Below are 20675 nucleotides of genomic sequence, written 5' to 3'. Positions count from 1 at the left end.
TTAGGTGCCTGCCTGCCTTTACTTTCTGAAATGACTACCCTATATCATTCATTGACTAGATTCTTCAGCAGTCATTCCCACACTCTCTCGCCTCATGGGTGCCTTCACGCAAATTCACCTGCTATCCTCATTGCTTAAGTTTTCCTGAATTTGCACTTCAGCATACTCAGTAAACAAAGCTCTCTCTGGACACCTAACAGTAAAATCGTTTAGATGCAGTCCATTAGCATCATGCTAATCCTTCTTTAAATACAGACCACAGATCCAAAATCATTCCTTCTTTACAACCTACATATTGATTCATTTGCTATCAATGCCCCCCCCCCCCCAGTTCACCTCTATCATAGCATGGCAGGAGACTTACAATCTTCACCTTCTTGCTCTTCAGTTTTGCTTCTTCTAACAGCTCCTTTATATCCTCCTTCATAAAATGTTTCTCGCCTCTCAAATCATTTGTACCAACCAAGATAATTAGTTCTTTTGCCTTACCTATTTGCATTCGGATGGCATGACTAATATTGTAAAATTCTGCACCAGGGAAATGCGATTTTGTTACACTTTCATTAATAATTGAGTCTCCATACATAATTTTCTCCTTTACTTGTTTTTCTTCTTATTTGCTCTTTGTTTCTTGCTTTCTTTGTTTGCTCATTCTTTATTATTACTTCAGACCACCTGCTTCTTTCTCTTCTCAAGTCTGCTGATCTCTTGCTGCTTCTGCAATTTTTCAATTTGACACTTTGTCCTATGAAGAATAAAATTCAAGCGTGCTTTTCTTTATTTAGGTCCATTTTATTCTCCTCTATTTCCACAACCGAACACTTGACATTAATTTCGACATTTTCCATCCTACCATTGATACTGCCCACTATATTAATATTTGTTCCTTTCTTGTCACCTAACAGGCACTCACTTATAAAACCTTTAATACACACTCTCTCTTTCCAGTTTCAATTTCCTTCCATATATCCTTTAATTTTCATGATGAATACATCTCACACACATTACACTGCACAAAATCCTGCAAATTCAAATCTGACAACGTGGTCTTTGCAGCTATTGTTTTACCATGCGTTGGTGCCATATCAATAATACTGAATTTAAACAAAACAAAACAAAAAAATAATAATAATAAAAAAATACTAGGTTTACTTACGGACTACATAACTTAGTCAATCACACACCAGTTTAAAACAAACACTACAATAAGTTAACCTAATATTATCTAGTTAAATAAAAAATCACTTATCTTTCAGAAGTGCTAATAACACAATGCAACACACACACACACACACACACACACACACACACACACACACACACACACACACACACACACACACACACTATAACACCTAACAGCATCTTTACTCGTTCAATTTCATTGTCATTAATTTTTATTATTTCTGGTGGTAATAGCAACTGAACATAAAAATAAGCCAGCTGTTTTGGTAGCATTATGAAGTTCACAGATATGTGCCTGTAATTCATGTGTACTTGAAGTAAAGATAACTGTCTTTGCTGGTTTTATTTCAGCAGAGCACAGGTGGCTTAAATATTTTCCATTCTTCTAGGCATGTCGTAAATAGTTTTGAAAATATTGTGTCACCTTGTCTTATACCTCTCTGGATTTTCAAGTGGGAATGTTTCCAATGAAATGAATTGTTGCTGTTGGATTACTGGATGCTGATTTGATGGTTCCTCTGTGTGATGGTTTTGTAGTGCTTTAAGTATTGCATTAGTTTTATTAAATCACAGGCTTTCTCATAACCAATCAAACCAAGACACAATGGTAGTTGGTATTCATTACAAAGCCCATGAGCTAAGCATTCTGTCAACACTTTTTGTGTGTGTGTGTGTGTGTGTGTGTGTCAGAATAAGGGATGCCTTTATCAATTTTTCTTCAGACAGAGTAAAAAGTTTTGCCAAGTTCTATAGATCATTTCCTCACCTACATTTTTTCCCATTTTGCATGCTCCACATAACTTCTTCTGGTAGAATTTGTAGCACTTCAGTTATTTCACAGTTGTCAATTGTTCTGTCATCCTGATATAATATTGAGCAAAATTCTTCCATTCTTTTTGCAATAATATATCTATCTCTGGTTATATTCCTATTTTGTAGTTTGACTGCAACAACTATTTGTTTACTGCTGTTCATCAATTGCTATTTTTGTTTTTTGTTTTTTTAAGGCTGCAGTTGTCTTGTATGAGTTTACAACTGAATTTTCTATATCTTCCTTGTTACGTTTTCTGACTGCTTTACACTATTTGGTGTATTCAATTTTATTCAGAATTTAGCAGCTGGTTTCATTTCTTCATAAGCTGCTTTGTTTCTATTTTGTGTTTCAGCTATTTCAAGGGATCATTGCAAAAGGTTTTGAGCAATAATGTCATTACTTTCTGATGAATCAGAACTGTTGTCTATATTAAGATTTTTAAATCTGCTGTTTAGTTCATGTTGAAATATTTCTTTTTAAGATTAAGAGAAGTTCTAAGATTGCAGTAGCAAGTTATAGACCAATCAGTATCTCAGGAGCAGTGGTAAACGCACTAGAAAAATTGGTCAAAGAAAATTCAAGAATGGGCAGATAAGCACAGCATACTCTAAGAGGGACAACATGGCTTTGTGAAGGGTCAGTCATGCCTTAGTAATTTATTAACTTTTTATAATAGTAACAGGAGCTGGACAAAGGAAATGGCTACACAATGCTGCTAGATTTTGCAAAGGCATTTGACAGAATACCACATGGAACTCTGTTGCACAAATTAGATGGAAATGGACAAGACACTGGTTATGTGGATAAGAGGGTGACTGTTGGGTAGATATCAAAAAGTAGTATACAGTGGAGCAGAATCTAGGTGAAAGTAGATGATTTGTGGTATACTGCAAGGTTCCGTGCTAGGACAACTACTGTTTAATTTGTATATAAATGGTACAAGAAATAATCTTAAAGGAAATATTCAGTTGTTTGACCTCTTGTTTGAAGATTCTGTAAATAGTTTTTATCTCCTGTGATAAGTCTTTGGACTCTATGCAGGTGCCTGCACAATAATAATAATAATAATGATGATGATGATGAGTTTGTGTACACCTATGTTCTGCTTCAAAACATTTTTCTTCTTTCTATTTAGCAATTATTTGAACCTTGTTGCATACCATATAACAGTCACTTCCAAAATTGAAAGCTGATAACAGAATAGTCCTGAAAAATGTTTTTCCTGTTGCTGATTATAAAGTCAATTTCATTAGTTCCCCCATTTGGACTTTTCCATGTCCAAATCTATATAAGGAATTCTTTTTTCCAAAAAGAATTCCTTATATAGATTTGGGTAGATATCAAATTCTTAAGAGGTTTTCTTTTCTTCTAAATAATATATATATATAAGATATTATACGAGGACAACAGAAATCAGGAAAAGCAAGGAGCTGTGACATTCAACACCCGACATAAAGATAAACTTGATTGGTAGGCAATTTCAAAAATTTAAGTGGACAAATTTCAAAACTAGGAATTAAACAATGAAACTTATAACTATGGTCCCACAGAACATTCTATCAAGGATTTGTCTTATGAATCATAAGACATCATCATCAGTGAGAGCGAAGAACAACAGTCAGGAATCTGAACAACAGAATGGTACAGTGCATGTGCCAAATTTGAATCCTATTTGTAGATGTGGTTGCATGTTTGTTTAAAAATTATTGGCTGAAAATAATTAAGTTAATTATGAGCAGGATGTCTGATCTTCCTGTTTGTTCATAGTATGAGGGGTTTCTGAAAAGTAAGTTAACACATTTCCCCCCCCCCTCTAGGATGTTTAATAACAGGAAGTTGAAATTATACAATTATACACCTCTGAATCGAAAAATTAGAATAATGAAAGAAAATGTGTTGAATGATTTGCAATTCTAATTTATTGCATAGAAAATAATTATTAGCAAATATGAATAAGCATCATCTAAATCTACATACTATGTAGATTATATAACCATGTGAACATATAAAAATGCAATATAAATTATAAGAAAACTGTTAAGAATAATTTTTAATGCAATTCAAAATATTAGAATAATGTGAAAATAAATGCACAAAATTACATTCAAAGCGAAACATGATAATTAGTACTTTGTTGCATCACCTTAGTTTTATGACCATTCCTAAACAATTAGGCATATTATTTACTAGAGGTTAACAGTCTTTTTTTATCAAAACATGCCCATATGGTCTACAGACTAAAAACAAGTTCATTTTTGTCTCTTGAAGCAACTTCTTGAAGAAGTTTCTTCATAATTCCCCAAATTCTCAATGGGGTTTAAATCTAATGAGTTTGCCAACCAAGGCTTTACATTGATTTGACTTTCTTTGAGCCATTGTTGTGATCCCCCTAGCTTGGTCTGATGGGTCTCTTATCTGTCTAATTGTTATTTTCTAAAGGTAACTGACAATAATTTCTTGGGGAGTCTTGTTGTCCCTCAACTAGTAATTTTTTTCTATCCTTATGGCTATCATTAAGATAAATTGCAGTCACTACTTATTCAAGTGACTTTCAAGTGGAATTGTGCCTAATAGACATTAGTAGAAAGTACATCAAATTATCTGCATTATTCTACAGGTTCTCATTCCCTTATTAACATAGAGAATATTTATTTTTACCCTGCACCACTCTATGTCTTGATGATATTAAATATAACTTCAAGGAATAAGTAATTAATAAGCACAATAACATACAACTTCCTTAAGCAAAGAATCCCCTAAATTTCTCCATAAGTTTCTCTCGCACAGAAGTGGCTGTGGTTAATTAGTCACTTCTTTACTTTTGGTTTTCCTGCAAAGATCTGATTAGTTTAACGAATGGTAGAGTGAGGTGTATTCAGGCAAGCAAGTGAATTTACACAAAAAAAAAAACATTTATTATTCTGAATTAACACAATACAAAATATTATCTACACTGAGAATAAATTAACTCATTCAATTTACTTTCTCCTTAGATTAAGTTATACAGTCACATTATTATTAGAATCAATTCTATCTCTGCTCTCAATTCTAAGTTGCACATATAAGGACAATATGAAACTCCAATTCAATCTCCCAGCACAATTATATGATTAGGATATAACCTTCTACGTTACTCAGAAACTATAACGTTCTTTTGGCATTAAGTAAGAAGCCTTATCATAAGACAAAACTTATTGTATAAACTACATACTTCATGTATCTATTGTTCAATTTAAACTCAGCACGTTAATTTGAACATCTATACTCTGTATTACAAAACTCTTAAGGGCACTTAATATTTCTCAGGATATTCACATACATAAACTTCATAATATAATACATTTAATTCAGAACTAATATCCCACTGGCATAACACGTTCACAAGGAACAATTCTTTCTTAATTTACTCTTTTAAAACGAATTTTCTAGGAACATGTTATATCTCAAGATTAGACACAACATCTCTTATGGAATACATAATCTCTCATTTCCACAAGATAATTAATTTTACATCTAATGTTCTCTGGTTCTAGACATGTTCTTAAGGAACAAATTGATGCCTCGACTTCCTTTCATAATAGTCTATACAATAATCACTATTCATTCCCACAGTTAATATAGTCACAAAATGGAATCAAAATTCTCTTACTGCATTCAGACGACTTACGGAACATCTCGGTTGTGGATTACTTCAATCTTCTAGGGAGATTCCTCAGAAGAAAAAATGAGTGTCCCTCAACAGTCGCTTTAGTTCTGGCATACTCAGCAATTTCGGGATTACATTGCATGAGTGCTTCCTCGTTGTTCAGCATGATCTTTCATCACTACAGATTTCTGGATTATTAAGCTGCATGTCATTGGATTTCTCAGAACGCTTCTCGGGCATCATCTACTCAGACTTAGTTTTCGGTCAAGTAAATTCAGAAGTATCAACTTTGTGTCTTGGAGCACGATGACTTGAGTCTAGGACTCTGAGCTACGAACATCAGCAATTCATCTGGAACAACACATCTTGGATGAAAGTCAGGAACAAGAGAGTGCTCCCAGGTCAGGTAATAATCTTTTATATCTCCTGACATTCTCATTCATTGGATATACTCACATATCAAATCAGCTATCGTACCATCACTCACAAGCGCCAAATAGTACTCTGGTGGCCGAGATATTAATTTTGCGTGAAGTGCAGCGCTGTCAATACATCTGGCGAACAATCTACACACCATGAGCATGACTTGCAATATTCGTTACACGTGTATTGCTGTAGGCAGCTTTACTATTAATAGGATTAAGTTCCAAACAAAGTATCTAGATCCATTGACATTTGTTTAAGGTACAAAATTTGTCAAATAATACACATTCTTAACTTTTAAGTTGTAAGTTAAATTTATAGATTTAGAGTATAACACATTATTTAACTTAACAGTATCTTTCCTGATTAACACTTTGTCTTTGGGGAATGGCGAACTTGTTAAATTGGGAATGATAAGCAATTAATTAATGAATTCGTTTATTCACGATTTAACACCACCAAGTAGTAGTCCTGGAAGTGTGACAAAAAGCTGAATCTTGCTGAAAAAGGAAATCACCATCACATAAATCTTATGAAGCCAATAACAAAGTGCTCAAGAATTTCTTGGCACACTTTGGAATTTACTTTTTCATACACAATACACAGCCTACCTGGACCCTCTGAGGTCATACAAGCCCCTAAAATGACAGAGATTGCAAAATTCACTGAACATTTCATGCATTCTTTATCAAATGCTTCTTGCTTAAGATGCCAAACATGTATTCCTTGATGACCATGGGACATACAAAACACACTTTCATCACTAAAAAGTACCTTTTTCCAGTCCTCTTGACCCCACAATATTCTTTGCTTACATCATCACACTCTAGCTGCTTTTGCTTGGAAGTCATAAGTGGTTTCGTCTTAGACACATGTCATTTAAAACCCACTTTATCCAATGCAGTGTGACCAAAATGCTATAGGAGGTTCCTGTTCAGGACTTCCACAATGCCTTCGAACACCTGTATGACAGATGTAAATATTGTGTGGAGTTGTAGGGAGATTATTTTGAATCTATGTAATTGACAATTCTAAATATAGTTCTTTGTTTTGATATAATAATTATTATCTCATTACCTAATGGGCACACCGTGTATATAAAGCAACACAAAATGATGTCGAAAAAGTACATGCGAAAATAATAATAGGAGACATAAGAAACAAGAAGAGTATGATATTATAAAAATCTAGGATTAATGTTTGAATTTCAAAAGGCTACAATAGCTTAAATGAATGTCACTTACTTGAAATCTTCACAATAAACTAATGCGAATATGTGCAGATTGTAAAAATTTAGGTCAAAAACTCAAAATTCTAAACCAGAAATTAAAAATTTTGTACCATATAGATAAAGCTTTTAACGCACCCCATAGATCTAGTGTACTGATTCCACAACAACTGCTTCTATCTGAGAAATTATATGCAAAAATATTAAATGAATTATGGTATATACCATATATGCATGAAGTAAAATATCGTCATTGGTGAGAGACAACCTCCAATTCAATTTTCCACCTGAATGATCATATGTTTAGTTTTGTTTATATTTTATTTATTATTCTAAATGCATAAAAGAAACACGTTTGTGAAAAGAAATTTTAACTTACCATCCTCTGAGCCTGTCATAATAATAGGAAGCTCTGGATGAAAGCTAACACCTGAAATATTCTGAGCATGTCCTTCTAAAGTCTGTACACAAGCTTTATACTAAAACCAAAAAATAATTTTAAAAAATTTGCTATAATCTTCATAACATATAATGTAGTTCTCCAGTTATTTACTTAAACAATGTAAACACATCAGAAATTTCAAGTATAAGAATGTTTCAACTTCAAAATAAAAAATACTGATAACAGTTTACCATTATGTTCATATGGAGGTTTGAAGTTATTCATTAACTAGAAAATGAAATGTTATTTACAAATTTCATATGAATACAATTAACCAATCAGTTGAAATGTTAGTGTGGCAGAAAGGTTTCATTCATACTTGACATAAAATTGTGAAGTGACAAATGCTTATCATTATCATCTTCAAATTACACTGAGGTAAAATTTTTTTTTTCTGCGATAAGTTTTCATTAAATTACCAGAAGAAAAATACCAAAGAGAATAACAATTATTATCAACATCTGATAATATTTGACTCCATGGAAGACTCAATCTTCCATGTAGCCAAAGGACTCATTGTAGAAGATCTATATTCTCTCATGGAAATTTTTAAAAATAATCAAAGTTCAGAGCTTTTACAGGTAAAACAGTAGACTCAACTATACAAATATTATTTGTTGAAATGTTTTTCACTTGGTTATACTATAAATTAGAGATGCCAAAGAGCAAAGCTAATAATAATGGCAAATATCTGTTGGATTTCTGCTCAGGACATGGACTGGTTATTACTAACATCATGTTCCAACATAAAAATGTGCACAAATTCACATGGAGAGAATAGGCAAGGAATAAGAAAAGTCCCATTGACTATGTTATTGTTGATAGTGATGTTTTCTCCCTGGTGCAGGACACCAGAGTGTACAGAGGATTTGAAATTGTAAGTGATCACTATTCAGTCTTGAGCAGGATAAAATTGAATTTCATATTGAAAAGAATAACAGGTAAGAAAGTTTTAAAGCGAATAAAAGTTAAGCAGCTCTCAGATATGAACTGTAGATTAAAATACACAAAGATTATTGAAGAAAAAATGAAAGAGTTTTAGAACAGGAATCAAACCTTGGAGATTCAGTGGCAAACTCTGAGGAAAACATCGATTGATTCTGCCAGAGAGGCATGTGGTGAAGTTGTCTGCAAGGATAGAAAAATTAGAACTCCATGGTGGACACAGGAAGTTAAAGAAGAAAGCATATCAAAAGTTCCTGGCAAATAAGTCAGCTTGTGCTCTTAGAGAATAGAGAGACAAATGCAAAAATGCTAAACACTGTGTAAAACTAGCTAAACAAAAGTCATGGGAGGACTTTGGCAAGAATATAGAAAATAAATATCAAGAAGGTGGCAAAATATTCTGGAGGTTGTTGAAGAAGCTTAAGAATGGAGGAAAGAGTGCTGTAAAAGGAACTAGAGATGATAAAGGTCACATGAAAATGGAAGAAAAGGATATCCTTGAAGTATGGAGTAATTACTTTGAAAAACTACTAAATGAAACAAGCAGTGATAATAGCACAGTGGTAAAAAACACTGACCAGGCATGCAGTCAGGAATACATATCCATACTTGAAGTAGGAAAAGCCATCAAAGGCTTGAAATGTGGAAAGGCAGCAGGAGTAGATGATATTCGACCAGAAATGCTGAAGTATGGTGGTATAAGAGTCTTACAGTGGCTGCACTGCATAGTTCAGAAAGCCTGGACAGAGGGACGAATTCCTGATGATTGGAGTACAGCTCTCATAGTACCCATATATAAAAAGGGAAATAAAACTAAATGTGAGAATTACAGAGGTATTTCCTTACTGAGTGTTCCTGGCAAGATCTATGTAAGTATACTTGAGAAACAGTTGAGAAGAATTGTGGAAGAAAAGCTTGGTGAAGAACAAGCTGGATTCAGGCCAAATAGAGGCTGTCAGGATCAGATCTTCACTTTACGACAAATAGTCGAGAAAGCATGGGAATATAACAAAGATCTGTATTTAAGTTTTGTCGATCTGGAAAAGGCATATGACAAGGTGCCAAGAGAGAAGCTATTCAATATGCTGCAGTTATATGGTGTGAATGGGGCATTATATCAAGCAATACTTAGTCTTTATTTGAGTTGTAAGTCAGCAGTTAGAATTGAAGGAAGTACAGGAAGATGGTTTAATGTTAAATCTGGTGTGAAACAAGGATGTACATTATCCCCTCTGTTATTCATTATCTATATGGATCACATTATGAAGGAAAGTGGTATTAAACATGATATCAAAATTGGAGATGTTAATGTCAGCTCTTTGCTTTATGCGGATGATGTTATACTTCTAAATAAATCCGCTACAAGTCTGCAAGATTCTCTGACTAAATTGAATAGCTGTTGTAATAGATATGGTATGAAGGTCAGCAATAAAAAGACAAAGACAATGAAAATAGGCAGAATCACTGAAAATGTCAACTGTGTTGTGAATGGAGAACCTGTGCAACAAGTAAAACATTTCAGCTATTTAGGCACGATTTTTACTGAAGATGGTAAATTAAATATAGAAATAGACAACAGAATCAGCAAAGCTGGTATGGTGGGAAGTCAATTGAATAAATTCATATGGAATAAGAGAGAAATTAGTCGGAACACTAAATTAGCTGTATACAAGACGGTGTTCAAACCAGTTTTAACTTATGGATCTGAGAGCTAGGTCAGAAGTAAAACACTTGATCGAAGACTACAGATCGCAGATATGAGAATCCTGAGAAAGATTAGAGGCGTGAACAGATGGCATCAATGGCAATATCATATTAAAAACGAGGATATTAGGAAAGAACTTGACATTGTCAGCATCCAGGAATGTGTTAGCAGAGCTAATCTCAGGTGGTATGGTCACTTAAACAGAATGGGCGAGGAAAGATTAGCAAAATAAGTTTTCTCTGCCAGGTAGGCAGCAAAACGACCCAGAGGAAGACCAAGATATAGGTGGATTGATATGGTACAAAGTGCCTTAGACAATAGAAATATAAGATCTGATAATATTGGAGTGTTGACAAGTAACAGACTGATTTGGAGGAAAATTGTAGATAGGAAGTTAGTAATGATGTAAATTTTTCATGTAGTACTATCATATCCTGTACACCCCTTGAGGGTACATGGCAGGAATTTGATGATGATGACAGATGTCATCAATGGCAGAATCATATTAAAAATGAAGATATTAGAAAGTAACTTGTTCTTGAATGCTAACAATGTCAAGTTACTTTCTAATATCTTTATTTTTTGTGCCTTTCTTCACCCAACAGAATGGGTGAAGAAAGGCACAATGTTTGATGCTAAGATGGCAGGAAAGAGACCCAGCAGAAGACCACCAAGGTCTAGGTGGACTGATTCAGTCAGAGGTGCTTTAGAAGAACGAAATGTTAAATATGACAATATTGGAGTGCTGACAAGAGACACAGACTAATTTGAGAGAAGACTGTTAATAGATTAATAATAAAGTAAAAGTAATCGCATAGTGCTGACCCCTTGAGAGTATATATCAGGAAATTGATGAGTAATTCCAATTATGTCAATGTCGTATTTCTATAATTCTTCTCTTTGCTATACATTTTTTCTTCTTCCAGTGATGTTTTTATATCGATAGCACCTATTCAATTCTAGAGAATATGACTGTTTTAGTAGCTAGCTTTTTACTGTTTGTCCTAGTTCACTAGCAAAATCAGAAGGGTTCTTATTTAATTAGGCAATGCCCAGTCATTATGATATTTGTTCATGTTCTACTATTATATCCCTACATAGCTCAGACAATACAGAATACCATTTGGTTAGTATTGTGATCATTCCTTGTTCATTTAACATCCAGGTGGATACCTAGTAATGGGGCAAAACACAGTTCCTGTTATTAGTTGGGATCTCCTTCCATTTATCTAGCACTGACATGTAAATAATCATAATACAGACTACAATAGCTTTTAATATGGAATATAACACTGATGCTTTTAATTGGTTCTAATTTTATGAAGAAAAACATCAAATACTAAAAACTTTTGGGTGATTAATGTAACAAAAAGAACTACCAGCATTTATACCTTTTTAAACGAAAGCAGCCTTTAATCTTAAGAAACTTTTTTTGACAGGAGAAACTTATGTGAAAAAATGTTTATGGTTAAAAAAAATAAAAATAAAAACAAAAGCATACTATATACACCCACACCAATATATATATATATATGATATGCAAGTATATGCAAACATGAGGCAGTAGTACAAGTGAATCATCTGATAATAGTAATCCCACAGAGTTTAATGGCACAGAAAATAAAATATTGATCTTGCATTATTAATTTCCTCCACATTTCTGATATGCTACAAATGGAATTTTTCAAGAGCACTGCATCGCAGGAAAAACAAAAGTGATTTAAATTAGCAATGAAAAATTTATTAAGGCAATGTCATTCTCCTAAGAAAACAAAATACAATGAACAACAAAATAAATTTTTTTTTTCTTTTGTTGTTCAGTATTAATGAAACATTTTCCTATTGAAAAGATCCAAGAACGTGTCACCTAGGTTGGATGACTTGTTTCATGTTTCCCAACCATACACACAATGGTTTCAAGTGATTATTCAGAGAGAAACTGAGGGTTTTTTTTTTTTTTTTTTTTTTTTACCTGATAGTCCCAAATCTTAACAAGTCTGTCATCTGCACCAGAAATCAAGTATGGTTTATCTCCTCCATGATAATAATCTACACAATTAACTCCTTTTTCATGACCTTCTAAAGTGAAGTTAGGAGAACTTGATCCAAGCTGCCACACCTAAAAATAGAAATTCTTGGGCTGTTTTATTTTTAAAAGAAATCAATCAATAACAAAATTATTCTATGACTGATTCAGAATTATTTAATTATTTTCCAGAATTTTATTTATTAATTGGATTGTAGATTTATTGTAAATTACACAACCTTAACTAACAATTAGAGGATACCAACACTGGAATTTTCACTTCTCACTGAGCATCTTATGAATATATGTACATGCCATGCACATGAATAATTATTACGAATATTCCTCCAAGGAGTCCAAACACTCCTCAGGGCCTATTTAGACACCCGTACTTACACACCTTGCATCTTTCCATTATATTTTTGGTTTAATCCTTTATCCAAGTATAAGCAAAGAAAGTTTGCACATAAAGTATCTTCACGATTGAGTTACCTAGAGACTAATGACTTCACATCAATTACCTTAGTATCCTAGTATGCAGAGCATTCCCCCCTCCCTTCAGACATGTATAATACTATGCATTATGGGAAGGACCACTACCCAGCACGCAAACTTTAATTTGCTTACACTTGCATAAAGGATTAAACCAAGAATATAATTTCTTGACATCTTTAATTTATTCATAACATAATCAACTGAAAAATCTTTCACCATCTATCTCCGATTCAGAGTATTTTAATAATAAGGTGATACACCTTTTCACTACTTGTATATGGGAAACATATGACTTCTGCATTACTTCAACCCTGGTATCTCTCCTGAGTCTGGCTACCACAGGTGAGACCTCAATAAAGGTTGAAACTGGTCTGGGTGGTGGCTCTTCACATAATACATTATTATTATGGGAAGAGCCACCACCCAGACTGGTTTTAACCAAGGTTGAAGTAATGCAGAAGCCATCTATTTCCTCATATACAAGTAGTGAAAAGTGATCAACTTATTATTAAAATACTCAGAATCAGAGATAGATGTTGAAAGTTTTTTCATTTGGTCATTATACACATCCAAAAGAAGGTGTGCTTTGCATTATGGAATACCAAGGCAACTAATTTGAAGTTATTAGCCTCTATATATATCCCGTTGTAAAGATACTTCACATACAAACTTTGCTTACACTTGAATAAAGGATTAAACCAGGAATATATCTTGGCATCTTTAATTTATAGTATAACCAAGTAAATAAACTTTCAATCTCTTTGAAGATGCACTCAAAACATACAACATTAGTTCACTCATATTCACTTCATGCTACTAGAGAACAAGAACCTCACATGCTTCCCCTCTCAACTAGGTTCTGGGGATGATCTCAAGATCTGCCTCACCATCCATAAAGTGCAAAATCTCACTTATGTTTAAACTTTCTCCTTACTAATCTGTATACAAGTTAGTAAGGAAAAAGTAGAGAGGTATATCTCCTCTCCTCCATCTATTCCTCAAACTTCGAAGATACATCTTTTCAACACGTCATCATATGCACAATTCCATAGGCAAGTTATCCTGGTTACATCATCGAGTTCCTGATAAGTACTCTCAAAGGGTGTACAGGATCACTTTGGTTACTCACTGCTGAATCCTTTCAATCATCACCTTATCTTTTTGGAACCAGATAAATATCTGTATGCAGTAATACAGATATGATTTTATCAAAGACTTAAAAAGTGGGAGAATAACTTTCTTTCTTTTTTTTTTTTTTTTTTTATATGTTAGTGTTCTCTTCAACAGTGCATTTATTCAACGCAAAGACTTAGCAATGATGTCCTTAACTTCACTGTCCCATAACTTTAACTCACTGACTACTGGCAACAAATTCTCCATTAATATGATACTTCTGCAATGTCTTTGAAGATAATCCTTTCTGCCATCAAACCTGTTTTACTAGCCTTTCCTCACCCATATCACCATAGATTAGCATTGCTCACAGATTCTTGAATGCTAATAATGTCAAGTTCTTTTCTAATAGCTTCATGTTTAATATGATTTTGCTAATGATGACATCAGTTCACTCCAATAATTTTTCTCAGAATGCTCATGTCTATGGTTGCTAGTCTTTGAACAAGTATTTATTTCTAACCCAACTCTTAGATAAATAACTTAAAACTGATTTGAATACTGTCTTGTATACTACTACTAGTTTGGTGTCCTGGTCAATATCTCTCTTTTATTCCATATAACCACACCATCAAAGCTTTATTTATTCATCATCATCATCAAATTCCTGACATGTACCCTCTAGGGAGGTGTACAGGATATGATAGTACTACATAAAAAATCATTACTAACTTCCTATCTACAATTTTCCTCCAAATCAGTCTGTTACTTGTCAAGACTACAACATTATCAGATCTTATATTTCTATCGTCCAAGGCACTTTGTACCGTATATATCCACCTATATCTTGGTCTTCCTCTGCATCGTTTTCCAGCCAACCTGGCAGAGAAAGCTTGTTTTGCTAATCTTTCCTCGCCCATTCTGTTTAAGTAACCATACCACCTGAGATTAGCTCTGCTAACACATTCCTGGATGCTGACAATGTCAAGTTCTTTCCTAATATCCTCGTTTTTAATAAGATATTGCCATTGATGCCATCTGTTCATGCCTCTGATCTTTCACAGGACTCTCATATCTGCAGTCTCTAGTCTTTGGTCAAGTGTTTTATTTCTGAGACCCAGCTCTCAGATCCATAAGTTAAAACTGGTTTGAATACTGTCTTGTATACAGCTAATTTAGTGTTCCGACTAATTTCTCTCTTATTCCATATGAATTTATTCAATTGACTGCCTACCATACCAGCTTTGTTGATTCTGTTGTCTATTTCCATATTTAATTTACCATCTTCACTAAAAATCGTGCCTAAGTAGCTGAAATGTTTTATTCGTTCCACAGTTCCCTGTTCAGAACACAGTTGACATTTTCAACAATTCTACCTATTTTCATTATCTTTGTCTTTTTAATGCTCACCTTCATACCACATCTATTACAACAGTAATTCAATTTAATCAAATTCAAATCCTCTGTACACTCTGGTCCTGCAACATCACTATCAACAATAACATAGTCAATGAGACTTTTCTTATTCCTTGCCTCTTCTCTCCATGTGAATTTGTGCACATTTTTATGTTGGAACATGGTGTTAGTAATAACCAGTCCATGTCCTGAGCAGAAATCCAACAGATATTTGCCATTATTATTAGCTTTGATCTTTTCTCCAAATTTTCCCAAAATATTTTTGTATGTCTCACAATCATTTTATACTCTGCTATTTAGATTCCCAACAAGGACTAACTTTTCCTTTTTCATTGTGTCAATTGCTTTTTCTAAAGCCTCAAAAAATTCCTCTACTTCTACCTTAGTAGAACCTTCTGTGGGACCATAGGCACAAATAAGTCTCATTGTCCAGTTTCCCATTCTCATATTTGCCCACATTACTCTACTTGAGACTGACTGCCATTCAAGAAGATTAGCCTCATATTTTGTGTTGAATACTATGGCTACTCCTTCTTTTCCTTGATTGTCATTGCCTGAATATAACATTTTTTATTTATTGCTAAGAAAGATCTCACCAGTTTTTGTCTTTTTTGTTTCAGTCACCCCTATTATGTCGATCTGGTACTTACCTAATTCCTCAGCTAGCTCCATTTCTTTGCCATTCAGGCTTCTTATGTTGAGTACCGATTTTTAACTCTGGTGATGTTAAGTTGGGGTTTGTTTTCAGATTTGTTTCAGTAGCTGAGTTTTCACTGTTCGCCCTGGTTCCCTGGTGAAAACAACGGAGGCCTTGTTTAACCGGGAGACACCCCAGCCGGCATTAAATTTTGTCATGTTGTACCATCATTTTTTATTTTGGTTTAACCAATAAGAATACAATTTTGTCGGCTGAATCCCAAATTGCCAGCCCATCCTCATTCGTTCAGTATCCAGGTAGATAACCAACAGGGTGCACCACGAGAAGGTGAGGATTGGACATTAGGTCAGAAGCCCTGGTCGGTTCTCCGCATTCCTTTAAAGGCTATGTGGAGGTCTCCTCTCAGTTATACAGCTTTGACCCCTTAAGCACCCCTTCTTAAAGTGAAAATCTGATTTTGAGATCTTCCATTTGGCCTAAACCCTACTTGTTCTTCTCCAAGTTTATCTATCACAATCAATTTTTCAGATGTACCTGAATATATGGAATGGTGATAGATTTTGAGCATTCTCCACTTTGAAGAGGGATTGCAGTTACAGTGTTTAAATGTTGTTTGGAATTTTGGGAGTTTGTAGCCATTAGCTACAACCTTTGTCAACAAATGTCAATGCCATCCACTATCTCCATGTGCTCTGTGATGAATGATTAGTTGTTTTGAAGAAACAGGATAGTTGAGGGGGTAGACCTAGCAGAGGTCGCAATGCAATCAGTTCACAAAAAGTGAATGAAGATGCTACTGCCATTGTGGAGTAGGCCGTGAATAACAACATTGATTCCTGCAGTGAATGTGTTGTATCAGAATCAAGACACGTCGATGTGCCTTACCCAACTGTATGGAAAATTCAGAAGATTCTGCATTTCTACTCATTCAAGATAACCCTGACACAGGAGTTTCACCTGTAGGACTTTGAAAGTTGACTGACATTTGTTTTAACATTCCTTGCTTCAGTGGAATTGTATGCTGCATGGAGTGAATGATTTTGTGGGGGAGATGAGGCTTACTTTCACTTGAATGGAGCTGTGAATACTCACAAATCTAGGTATGGGCTAAGCAAAACCTACATGCAATCTAACAAATTCTTTTGCATTCGCCCAAAGTTAGTGTCTGGTGTGGGTATACAGCTTTGTTTATCATTGGAGCATTCTTCTTTTGATGACATTTACCAGTCAGGTCCTGTGACCTGCTCATTTACTGCTGAGAGGTATCACGATATGATAAACAATTTTGTGCTACAGATACAGCAGTGCCTGTGCATGCATGGATTCAGTCATTTTCATTCAGGATGGGGCACTCTCCACACATAGTTGATCTGTACAGGAGGTTCTTTGGGAACATTTTGTGGAAGCCAGAGTGATCAGCCATGCATTCCCCACTGCATGGCTGCCTTGTTCACCTGATCTGACCAAAGGTGACCTCTGGCTCTGGGGATTTTTCAAAGACAGGGTTTATCAGGATCATCCTGCTAATTGCCAGCACTGAAAGAAAGCATAACGCAGCATGTGCACAACATCAGCACACTGTGCAAAGGATGCAGTTTGTGGCGTACTGAGAAGGAAAGCATCTTGAACAGTACAGCCTGTGAATGCATAATGAAAATGATTAAAAATGTGCTATTTATGCTTGTGTCGCTTTTCTCCTTCTTACACACACACACACAGAAAAAATCACTACATCTGCATTTGGTACAGTACCTTTGGTGTTGAATTTTGGAACTAATTTTTCCTCTCTCTCTCTCTCAGATATCACTTCTGCAGGACACACACAATGCATTCCTTCAAAGTTTCACAATACTTGGATCACTTGGGTGCTCCTCAAGGCCTCAAACGGGGAAACTTTAATTTTGGTCACCCTGTATATCCATGAAATACCTATTTAATACTTGCTAAAAGAAAATATTTTTACCAGGTGGCATTGGTTCCTGCGAATATAACAATGTATTCACTTTAAAAATATACAGTTTCATCATTATTATGAATCTTTGCTGTTCACAATAATGAGCTTAAAATATTGCTTCCATGGGATTTTGGTGAAAACTTCAGCAGTTTATACTAGCACACTGACTCACTGAAATAGTGTTCACTATAGTACAATATGAACTGTTAAAATAAACCATGCAACATGTAAATTACTGTATATTATAAATACTGTAATCTGCCATTTATTTGCCCCTCAAAACAACAACCCTTGAATGTCAATCGCCTTCTGATAGAACACTGTAATTGTACTTCAATTATCCAAGTTTTGAAGGTTGGATAAATGGTAGATTACTGTGTATGTATACATTCCAGAAATCTGATATTAGGAAGTTATATTTTAGCATGAATTCGACATGAAAATTAATTTATTTCAGTATATACATGTGTTACCACTGACCTTCACTGTCCTGTCTAAGGAAGCACTAGCAAATGTATTATTATCTTTTGGATTAATAACAATCTGCATAACATAATGTGTATGTCCTTCAAACACCTGGGTACAAGTCCACTGTTTTTCCCAGTTCCATAACTTTATAAGCATATCATCTAAAAAAAAAAATCATTTATTAACACTTGTATACATATTTGGAAATGGAAAGAAATCAATATATTAATATATTTACATCAAATAAGAGAGTAATACTTCCCACTGACGTAAGAGACTTGGTCTAGAAAATCTTTGAACACATTACTATACTACCAAATATTCTCTATCACTACATTTATCAGTAGAAAGAGAAGATTACATGGTCTAGATCAGCCTCCCACTCTAAGGACTCTCTACTGAAAGAATGGAAATTGAGCACACTTGTGCTCAATTCCCAAGGATGACCCCTAGTTCTCCCATAACCAGACCAGCTCTGAAAAATTTTCTCTATATCAATCCAATAATAACCATTCGGTAATTTGTATGTCTCAATCATATTACTAATTTTCTGCCTATCAATCAATTTCTTTAAGCCACAAATTTTTAATCTATCATCATAAAGTGCATTCCATAGACCTGCCACCATCTTGATCACTCACCCCTGGATCCTCTCCACCTCCTCCTCATTCCCAAGAAACTCAAGTGACCAGATCTAGACAACTGAGTTTCTTTGGGAACTGAATGACCATGAGATATAAAATATCAGTACACACTACAAAAATAAGTAGTTCTATATCCTCTCCATTTTGTTATAAATTGATTTCACTGATTATTTCATAACAGTCTGCAGATAAATAAATTTCTCACTGCATAGTTATTATTATTATTATCTGAGACCTCCAGGGAGTCAAGGGCTCATCAAGGGAGGCTATAAATCACCCAAATCAGCTCTCATACCTTTTCTTAAACTCATTCACACTAGATGCAAACTAAAGGCAAACTATTTCATTCATTCACTGCTCTCTCTCTCTCTCTCTCTCTGGGAGGAAAACCTAGCTTTTACCACTTTTTTGACTGTGAACAAACTTCCATGGATGTCCCGGTGTTCTCTCCCCCAACAAAAAATATCATCAAACAATATCCTATAATACCCATTCAAAAGTTTATAGACCTGTATCATATCACCCCTCTTTCTCCTGTTCACCAGTCTGTAATCCACATATTCGCAATCTGTCCTTATAATCTAAAATCCCATAATCTGGATATAATCTTTGTAATTCTTCTTTGCACCCTTTCCACAGCTTCTTTATCCTTTAACCCTTGGAACCCAGGAGACCAAATCTGCGCTCAATAATCCAGGTTCTTATCAAAGATTTATAAAGAGGCAAAATGACCTCCTTATCCTTACATATCAAGGTCTGCTTCAACATTGCAATTATCTTCTGAGTTGTATTTGCAACTTTTGAACTTCAAATTCTTATCCCCACCAATATGCCAGGATCTCTTGCCTCAGTTTCTTGCAGCATAACCCCACTAATATAATATGCTGCTGGAACTTTATTCATGCCAAAGTGTATAACTTTATACTTGCTAACATTAAAATTGATAGTTATTTTCATTTGCCCAAAAATTTCCAGCCTATTCAAATCATTTTGTAAGTGCTGAATACCAGTAGCATCCCTGATTACCAATGGGGCAAAGACAGGCAGGACAAACAATCATATCTGATGTTAGACCCTGCCTGATGTCATTAACATATAGATTGACCAATAATGGCCCAAGGACTGAACCCTGAGGTACATCACTGGTCACCTTAAGTCTGCAGATTCACACCCACTGTATACTGCTTTTTGATATCTGTCAATCATCCCCTGATCCAAGTCAAGAATTTATATTCCAATCCCATATTCTCCAGTTTATGCAACAGCCTTTCTTGTGGTATCCTATCAAATGGCTTAGAAAAATCCAACATTATAATATCCATTCCCTCTTTCAACTCGGCCATAACATTGTTATAAAATATGAGCAAAGTGCTAAAACATGACCTTTCTTTAGTAAACCTATGCTGCTCCTTGCAGAGAATAGCTGGTTTGTCAATCCACTTCTGTCTGCAAGTTTTTACCAACTTCTCCAAAATTTTTACTACCACAGAGATACTGATAGGTTGGTAGTTAA

General features: G+C 34.6%; 1 protein-coding gene across 1 annotated transcript in view; it reads right to left on the bottom strand.

Moving 5' to 3' along the window:
• beta'COP (coatomer subunit beta') overlaps positions 1–20675 on the bottom strand; it is a 293541-nt gene that overhangs the window by 200059 nt on the left and 72807 nt on the right. Inside the window, exons 5-7 of the mRNA XM_090394070.1 lie at positions 18531–18679; positions 12361–12507; positions 7676–7775 (exon numbers count right to left, since the gene is read on the bottom strand). Of these exons, the coding sequence (XP_090250196.1) occupies positions 7676–7775; positions 12361–12507; positions 18531–18679 (396 nt within the window). The remainder of the gene's footprint in view (positions 1–7675; positions 7776–12360; positions 12508–18530; positions 18680–20675) is intronic.

The sequence above is a fragment of the Typopeltis vanoorti genome, chromosome 1 (genome assembly GCF_054136105.1).
Source record: "Typopeltis vanoorti isolate ZY-2024b chromosome 1, IOZ_Tvanoo_1.0, whole genome shotgun sequence".
NCBI lineage: Eukaryota > Metazoa > Arthropoda > Arachnida > Uropygi > Thelyphonidae > Typopeltis > Typopeltis vanoorti.
Note: the sequence above shows the minus strand (reverse complement) of the source record. Positions and strands in the feature narration are given on the sequence as shown.